This window comes from Cervus elaphus, chromosome 20 (assembly GCF_910594005.1).
Source record: "Cervus elaphus chromosome 20, mCerEla1.1, whole genome shotgun sequence".
In the NCBI taxonomy this organism is placed as follows: domain Eukaryota; kingdom Metazoa; phylum Chordata; class Mammalia; order Artiodactyla; family Cervidae; genus Cervus; species Cervus elaphus.
Window position 1 is genome coordinate 33,886,078 of NC_057834.1, and position 9,090 is coordinate 33,895,167.

The following is a 9,090-nucleotide window of genomic DNA, read 5'->3' on the forward strand; positions in this document are numbered from 1 at the left end:
TTACACTGGTTTTAAAATTAAAAGTGTAGATCTAAGACTTAATAATTGTGGCTGAATCACCTAATCCAATGTGTCTTTAGCTTCCCCATCTGCAAAATTGAGGTAATTCTTACCTAACATATGAGATTGCTATGCTGTTAAATAATATTGGTAAAAATTCTCTAAACTAAAAAGTGACAGAAGGGACTATTATCATTGATATTATTATTATTATTAAACATTTATATTAATGAAAACTTTCTGATCCCCAGTAACTCCCCAGTAGGAAATACATGTGCAAACTGCTTTCCCTAAGAAATCTGTTTATAATTCTGAAGGCATCAGAAAAGAGAATTCAGACTTTAGTAGTGAGTCAAACTGCCTGTGAAAATCCAAATCCAAACGTAAGGCAGAAAACACACAGAAATACACACTGCCCATGAGAACCAGTTACAGTGCAGCCCTGAGCAATTGAATTACACTACAAACAGCTTGGATTGATAGGTCGTATTTAGTTCTGAGAAGCCTTGCTGGGCAAGAGGAGTCTTGGAAAATAAAGAAAGCAAAGTGGCTTGTTAACAAAAACATGTGTATGTGGCAGGTGTGGGGGTGGGGTCGGGGACCATCAGATTGGAAGCTATTGAATGATTTGTGAAAAGGGTTCATGAAAGATGCAAACAAGTGGGACAGGGAGAAAGCAAAACTTCTGTCTTGTTGGAGCAGATAGTGTTGTCTTGTTTGGCAACTTAACAGGGAAGATGTTTGAGAAAATGATAAAAACTGTGCCTTAAACAACAGAGGTTGTGGTTGTGGGCAAAGTTAGAACATTAAGTTACAAAAAATCTGAAACTGTAATCCAAAGAAAATCTTTACAAATTTAACTACACATTCCCTATTTCTCCAGCCTTCATTTTCCCCAACATCTATGTTTCTAACACACCAGGAAACCTTTTCCACATTTGACCCAGCCTTCCTTCCTTCCATCTCATCCCATCTCCATTCATTCTTTTGTATGAGTCTCCAGACATGAAATTGTTTCCTGATTGTGTTTTTCTCTCTTTTACCTACAGGTGAAGGGCAGTCCTCATTAACCAGGCATCCATCAGGAGCAGATCCTAATTATTTCCTTGCCTTTGTGTTCTGCTGCTCAGAGCAGTGGGCGCTGATGTATTCTGACTGCCTGTCCTAAGTTTCCTGGAATTTATCAATGAAGACAGAGAACCACACAGGGGTGAGGGAATTTATTTTCCAGGGTTTCACCAGTTTTCATGAACACAAGCTCACTCTCTTTGTGGTTTTCCTTACCTTGTATCTTTTAACCTTGTCTGGTAATGTCATCATCGTGACAATTATCAGCATTGATCGACGCCTTCACACCCCCATGTACTTCTTTCTTACTGTGCTTTCCACTTCAGAGACTCTGTACACATTGGTCATTGTACCTCGGATGCTGTCCAGTCTCGTGGGCCTGAGCCAACCCATCTCCTTGGCTGGCTGTGCCACCCAGATGTTCTTTTTTATCACTTTGGCCATCAACAACTGCTTTCTGCTCACAGCAATGGGATATGACCGCTATGTGGCCATCTGCAACCCCTTGAGGTACATGATCATCATGAACAAGAGGGTGTGTGCCCAGCTGGTGTGGGGGGCCTGCAGCATTGGGGTGTTTGTGGCCACAGTTCAGATTTCCTCTGTGTTCAGGCTGCCCTTTTGTTACAGAAAGGTGGCCCATTATTTCTGTGATATCCGCCCAGTTATGAAACTCTCCTGTGTCAACACCACTATACATGACATAATTAATTTCCTTGTCAGCTCACTCGTCATTGTGGTGCCCATGGTTTTGGTCTTCATCTCCTATATCCTCATCATCTCCACCATCCTCAAGATTGCTTCTGCCGAGGGCCGGAAGAAGGCTTTTGCAACTTGTACCTCCCATCTCACTGTGGTCATTGTCCACTATGGCTGTGCCTCTATCGCCTACCTCAAGCCCAAGTCAGAGAACATGAGGGATCAGGACCAGCTGATTTCAGTGACTTACACGGTTTTCACTCCTCTCCTTAATCCTGTGGTGTACACTCTAAGGAACAAAGAGGTCAAAGATGCTCTTTGCCGTGCTATTGGCAAAAAACCTCTTGCTTAGAATCTTTAGTAGTTTGATATATAGCCTGTCATATTCTTGGTTTTTTTGTAATCACACACAAAAAAATTGATCCTATCATTCTTCCTCTACCTAGACAGAGTTGCACAATTTGGTGGCAAGCCTAAATTAAAGAATTAAGAGTTTCCCTGACTTGAGTTTTGTTTTTAACATCATTCTCCTATACTCTCTGTTCATCTGAGAGGTTACAGCCAGGGACATGGTCAGGTGCTGCTCACCAGGAGGAAAGCTGGTAAGGAATAATAAGCAAGAGGGTGGCTGATTGTTTCCACTTTGTTAATGGCAGAAAAGTGGACTGTGTAACACCTGCTTGAAGCAATGGGTTGAAAGATCAACTAAAATGTCAAGTAGATATTGAGTTCTAAAACCTCAGAGAGAGTGTGGTCAGTGTTGAAAGCACAGTCAAAACCACCTTTCTTACTTATCATCACTTTTTCTTTTGGGCAGTGGAAGAGTAACAGACTCTGACATTCCAGAAGAAATATTATCAGCCTAAAACATTCTCACCTGCCTTGGAGACCCATGACATTTTTCCCTCAATTTTGTTGAAGTTCACCTTGAGACTGTTTCCTGGGTGAGTTTTGTATATTTATATGTTAATACAAAGTAACAAAAGATGGTAAGGATGACCCTATGTGTAAGACAGCAAGAAAGACATAAAGAACAGACTACTTTTGGACTCTGTGGGAGAAGCCAAGGGTGGGATGATTTGAGAGAAGGGTATTGAAACATGTATATTACCATATGCAAAATAGATGACCAGTCCAAGTTCAATGCATGAAACAGGGCACTCAAAACTGGTGCCCTGGGATGACCCAGAGGGTCATAGACTGATGGGGTGGGGAGGGAGGTGGGAGGGGGTTTGGGATAGGGGGACACATGTACACCCATGGCTGACATGTCAATGTATGGCAAAAACCACCACAACATTGAGAATTAACCTCCAATTAAAGTAAATTAATTTAAAAAAATAAAAGTGTTCACTAAGGGCTACAACATTATCTTGACCAAAACATATTCTCTAGGTCTGACCCAGAATTTTGTGGGGAGAAAAATAAAATCTCAAAAAAACCAAAACCAAAAAAGTACCATCACATCCAGCAGCTGAATTTCACTGGAGTTATACATGCTTTCTCTGGGAGTAACATGTATGCTATAATGTATTCACAAGTGTAGGGATATCTGAAGATCTGTTCTAAAATTAAGTTTGATAAGTGACTTCCATGATTGTCCAGTGGTTAGGACTGCACAATTCCACTGCCAGGAACCTGGGTTCGATCCCTGGTTGGGGAACCAAGATCCTGCAAACTGTGTGGTACAGCCAAAGGAAAAAAAAAAAAGGAATTAAATTTATTAATACCAGCTAACTCTGGCTGTCTCAAATCTGGAAATTAGCCCATGATTTTCATTCATCTCTACGTGAAGCCCAGGGTGATACCTAGGTCTTGCCTTTGCCCTATTCATTTCTACACTGATGAACTCATTTTCTGTGAACTGCTGGGTACCTCGTTCAAACTCTGAGATCAAACACTTGTCTAAACAAGAGTCTGGGAGTCTTATTGTTATTGCCTTCTGAGAGGGACAATTGTATTGATTTGAGAGAAAGGTTTAAGACCATAGGGTTATTTGACTTGATGTTCAAAAGAGGCAGAGCTTGTCAAATGCCTTCCAGTCCATAAAGGGCTGATATTAAAAGGAAAAAAAATTAATTCAGGTCATCCATCCACCATCTCTCTTCTTCTTGAGGACAGTCAAAGGGTCCCCATCGAGGATGCACTGAAAGTGCCTGTCAAAGGACTTGAGAATCCCTAATGGCACCAGAGCCAAGAAGGGAAGTCTTCATGTTTATGGAACATTACCTGAAACAATAAAAGCATTCCCTCCCCAGAGCAACTACCTGCAGAGAGTGAATGAGAAGAGGGGTCTTCAAGGCAATTAATCTTTGCCTTCATCTGTGCCCCCTGAGAACACCTCTGAATCCTTTCTGGACTAGGTGTAAGGGGAACACTCACAACCTCGCTTCCGAGAAAGCCCCATTTGAGATTCTCTCTTCAGCAGTCCTGCTCATGAAAGCAACCCATTCCTTAAAGGCCCCTCCCAGTGGTCACATCATTTTTATAGACTGATGAACTATTTGCACTCAGAACCCCTGTGAGTCCTCCCAGAACTGTCCAGGGCTCTAGAAGACTGAAACGCATGCTGAAAGCAGTGTGTTCCCTGGAGTTCCTATAGCTTGATGCTGCATAAAATGTTGTAATGTTTGCAACAACAAAGACTGCATACTACAGGTCTACCTGACCCTTGTGTCTTTAATGTAGTTTACAGCATTGTAACAGAGCCAGAAAAATTGAAATCAATGTATTTAATTTCAAAGAGACAATGTGGATATTTATTATCAAACACAAGTCATGTCTGAAGGGAGTGAGGCTTAAGCCTTCAACCTGGGCTTCACCACCACATAGCCCCTAGCTTGATAAGTCAGGGCCCTCCAATTCAAGATGTTGCCGATGTAACAGGTGGAGCAAAAGTTCTTTAAGGAGACCACACGATCCCACAAGTACACATCCCAGATCTCCCCAACAAAGGATTGTTTGGCATCAAAATTTCCCCCAAATGAATCCTGCTCCTGTCCCAAGATGATTTTTGCATCTCCTCCCAAAGTGTACCCTCTCCTCAAACCCTTCCTCCCCACGGGCTTGCTGTTCACCCAGAGTTCAGCAATCCCAGAGATAGACTCCCAGCTGACACAGAGATGGACCGGGCCATGACGGAGGTGGGGGACCTTGAACGCGACCTTGGCGTTCCCAATGTACAGCTCGTATTCTCCCTTTTTGCTGGCAAAGAGAAGCAGCTCATTGTCTCTAGACTTCGTGTTGTAGGAGAAGAGGCTGTAGGTGCGAGTGAGGTCTGTGAAGGCTTTCAGGCACAGAGTGAAGCTCCTCAGCGGCTTCCTCACCCTGGGGATCAGTGTCACGTAGGCTGTGTCTGATTGTTCAGGGAAAATAAACACCTTCCCTCCCAAGTCTGTGGAGGAGAAAAAAAAAATGGTGACAAAAAAATCTGTCAGTTCTCTTGTTTGATTTGCTCTCACTGCAGATCGTGGACTGCTTCTTGATAGAGTATATTCAGCATTTACAAGGTGCCTATCAGTGCATTATTTATATAAGCAGAGTGTGTTAAAAGGCAGGTTTTGCTACAGTTGTTCAGATAGAAAGAAGAATTGAAGATGTTCTCTATCAACCCCCTCTGTCACCTTCTTTGCAGGTTTCATCTAGGTGGAACACAAACATCAGTCACAGAAAATGAAGCACAGCTGGCTCGTGGAGTGAAAACCTTAAAGTCTGCAGCATCCCATCCTCTCCCAATGCTGATCATCTTCTGAGATGTCAGTGATCTAACTATCACCCTATGTGTGATGTCTGACCTTGTCAGTATACAGACCTGGAGTAAAATAGCATAGTTAGCCAGAGAGTGGGGTTTTGAATAACTTTTTACTGATAATGAAACAATAGAGAAATGTCTCAAACTTGAGAAGATGGGGTTGTGCTTAATGGATATAACAGAAAGGGAGGAAAAAAAAGGCTGCCAGAACATGAATGCTCTTTAACTGCTAATAAAAACCAAGCTTTTTTGGTTGCGCTTCTGCATCATAATTTTTTCCCTTAAACTTATCTCACTCAATCTTCATAAACAACTCTTTGCTAGTTTGATGTCATTCTTATACGCATTTCATAGGTGAAGAAAATGAGGATTAGACTTCAGCAATTTCACAAAAACAGCAATTCAATTAGTTTGGGAGAAACTGGTTCTCTATGTAAAGTCCAAGATCGTTCTAAAATTTTGTATTTCCTCTCATGTGACCCAGACCAAAAGATTGAGAAGGATCAGAGAATGACCACCCTAACCCCTGTAATAACCTCTTTTTCTAATAAAAGTTTTGCATAGCCGTTCTTGTTCTCTCAGGTGAGAGGTAATGGTGTTCCCATGTAATGAGCATAGCCAGCTATACTTTCTCTAGCCCCAGGGCTTCCTTATGCCAGGCATACCCTGATTCATAAGCATCTGTGGTGGTTTTAAAAATATGTCCAAAATAGTTCTCTTCTCCTTAATTGTAGGCTAACTTGCTACTAAAGAATAGAATACAGCAGAACCAAGACAAGTGACAGAAGATTAGATTATGAAAAGATGGTGCTTTTTTAAAGCTGCTTCAAAACTTTATTTCTTTTTAAATTTTTTAAATTTAATTTTTATTTTATATTGGAGTATAGGTGATTTACAATGTTGTGTCATACAGGTATACAGTTTCAGGAATACAGCTAAGCGTATGTGTATACATATATACACATATATATGTACATGTCTACATGTACATACCATTCTTTTTTAGACACTTTTCCTATATAGGTTATTATACAATATTGAATAGAGTTCCCTGTCCTGTACAGTATGTCCTTGTTGATTGTTTATTTTATATATAATAGTGTCTACGTGTTAACCCCAAACTCCTATTTATCCCTCCCCTCCACTCACTTCCCCTTTAGGAACCATGAGTTTGTTCTCTGTGTCTATGAGTCTGTTTCTGTTTTGTAAATAAGTCAGTTTGTATCATTTCTTTTTAGATTATGCATATAAGAAACATCATATGATATTTCTCTTTCTCTGTCTGACTTACTTCACTCAGTATGACACTCTCTAGGTTCATGCATGTTGCTGTAGATGGGATTATTTCATTTTTTTTTTTAATGGCTGAGTAATGGTCCATTGTACACACATATATATATACCACATCTTCTTTGTCCATTCATCTAGGTTCCTAGGACATTTAGGCTGCTTCCATCTCTTGGCTATTGTAAACAGCACTGCAATAAACATTGGGGTGCATGTATCTTTTCTAATTATAGTTTTCTCTGGATATATGCCCAGGAATGGGATTGCTGGATCATATGGTAGTTCTATTTTTAGTTTTTTAAGAAAGACTACCCTTTTGTGCTGGGCACTTTCTCTCTGTTAGATTTCTCACTGTTGGAGAAGCTAGTTGCTATGTTATAGACTGCTTGATAGAAAGGTCCAGTTGGCAAGGAACTAAGGGCAGCCTCGAGCCAATAGCCAGTGAAGAACTGAGACCCTCAACTAAGGGCTGACGATAACCATGTGAGTGATCTAGGAAGCAGATCCTCCTCAAGTCAAGTCTTCAGATGAGAGGATGTCTCTGCTTGACTGACTGCAGCTCATGAGAAACCTAGAGTCAGAATCATCCAGCTGAGCTGTTCCCTGATTCTTGACCTGCAGAAAGTATGAGACCAATAAATGTTTGTTGTTTTAAGCTGCTACATTTTAAGGTGATGCAATACTGCCATAGGTGACTTATACCATCCTTCATTCACCTGTTCCTCAAAACAGCAGCAGCAGTAACCAAAGGAGCTGTCCTTCAGTTCCCCTGAGACTTGGAGAAAACTTTATAGGACCTACCTTTCTGCGGCATGCCCTCTGGGAGGAAGGCGAAGAGCAGGACAGCCAGAAGAAGCTTCTCCATCCTGTGCTCCTTGGGTCTTCAGGAGTAGTGGGAGGAACAGCAGTGGTCATACCAGTGGAGAGATGCTGGCTTCTTATATTGTGCTTTTAGAGGCACTCCCTTTGTTCTCCCAACAGAAGGCAAAGCTGTAGATGGTAAATATTAACTGAATCAGGATATGATTTAGAAACAAATTTGTTTACTTTTTGGTCTATTGTTTCAGTTGTAGAGTCTTTCCTTTCTCTTTTAACTGTTCTATTTCCTGCTCAGCTGTGCCATTCACGTCTTCCCACAAGAAAAAGAGGCTCTACGCCCTCCCAAAAGTGTGATAGTGTTAGTCACTTCAGTCATGTCCAACTCTTTTGCGACCCCAGTGGACTGGAGTGGGTAGCCGTTCCCTTCTCCAGCGGATCTTCCTGACCCAGGGATTGAACACAGGTCTCCTGCATTGTTTAGAGACTGGGGTATCACCACGGAGAAACGAACATTTACTGATTCAGGCGGCTGTGAACTTCAGGAGAGTGGAGATCTAGCTCTTGTGATCTTGATGATGAAGCTGCCAAGATGTCTGTAAAGGAGCTCCTAGATTATGGGTGTTAAGATAATGGCCTTCACCTGGAATCTGGACATCAACTGGGAAATAAGCTCAAAGAGAGTGTCTGTGTGGGTGGACAGACTGAGCCCATCTTGAGAGGGCACAGAATAGTGCTTGGATACTGGGAACAAGCCAGTTCCTCAGAGTGAACTAATTTAGGTGTTTCCAGGCTGATTATCTAGGGCTCTTGGTTGCAAACAACAAAAGACACTGTATTAGTGGTGACAGTTTATTTCTACCTAATTAAGCTGTGCAACAAACCACCTCAAAACTCAGTTTTTAAAACAATAAACAATTATTTAGTTCATGAGTATGTGTATTGTTGGTTTGGGCTTCGGGATTTTTTGGTCTCAGCTGGATGATTAACAGCAAGTCAGCTAGTTGGACAATAATATTATATGAGTCAGAAATGGTGCGATGGGAATTAGAGCATTTTAAAATCCTTGTCTTTTTTGTATAATTTTAGGTTGGTTTAAATCAGTCTTGATTTCTCCTACTCTCCTTTAATTCCCAAACTATATTCAGTTACATATAAAATCAAGAATTGCCTAAGGAATTTTTAAAATTATTTTTCATAGTATGTTTATATAACATAAAATAAATGCTATTTTTAAAAAAATATGTTACTTTAGATCAATATATTGCAATTAAAGTTTACATTGCAAGTTAATTTTATTAAAGACTTTAATAATATTCATGCCACATATCTAAAAAGACAAATTTGGCTTACCCACATTTAATAAGCGCTTCACATTATTGAATTAATTTTAACTATGAAAGCAAGAACACAATTTGTGGACAGATTCAAAGTGACATTTTGTATACCTCATTTCATTTGGGGATAAA

The 9,090-nt window shown here is 40.7% G+C and overlaps 2 protein-coding genes across 2 annotated transcripts; one reads left to right on the top strand and one right to left on the bottom strand.

The window, feature by feature from the left end:
* The first annotated feature begins 1,186 nt into the window (after nt 1-1,186).
* Nucleotides 1,187-2,119, top strand: LOC122678095 (olfactory receptor 10J1-like). Its single transcript, XM_043878573.1, has one exon. It carries the CDS (start codon nt 1,187-1,189, stop codon nt 2,117-2,119), a length of 933 nt encoding a protein of 310 aa, XP_043734508.1.
* Nucleotides 2,120-4,484: 2,365 nt separating this feature from the next.
* Nucleotides 4,485-7,754, bottom strand: LOC122677142 (mucosal pentraxin-like). The gene is made up of 2 exons (XM_043876995.1): nt 7,607-7,754; nt 4,485-5,161 (listed from the first exon to the last, which is right to left on the bottom strand). Exons 1-2 carry the CDS (start codon nt 7,668-7,670, stop codon nt 4,566-4,568), a joined length of 660 nt encoding a protein of 219 aa, XP_043732930.1. The 5' UTR covers nt 7,671-7,754; the 3' UTR covers nt 4,485-4,565.
* Between the last annotated feature and the right edge of the window lie 1,336 nt (nt 7,755-9,090).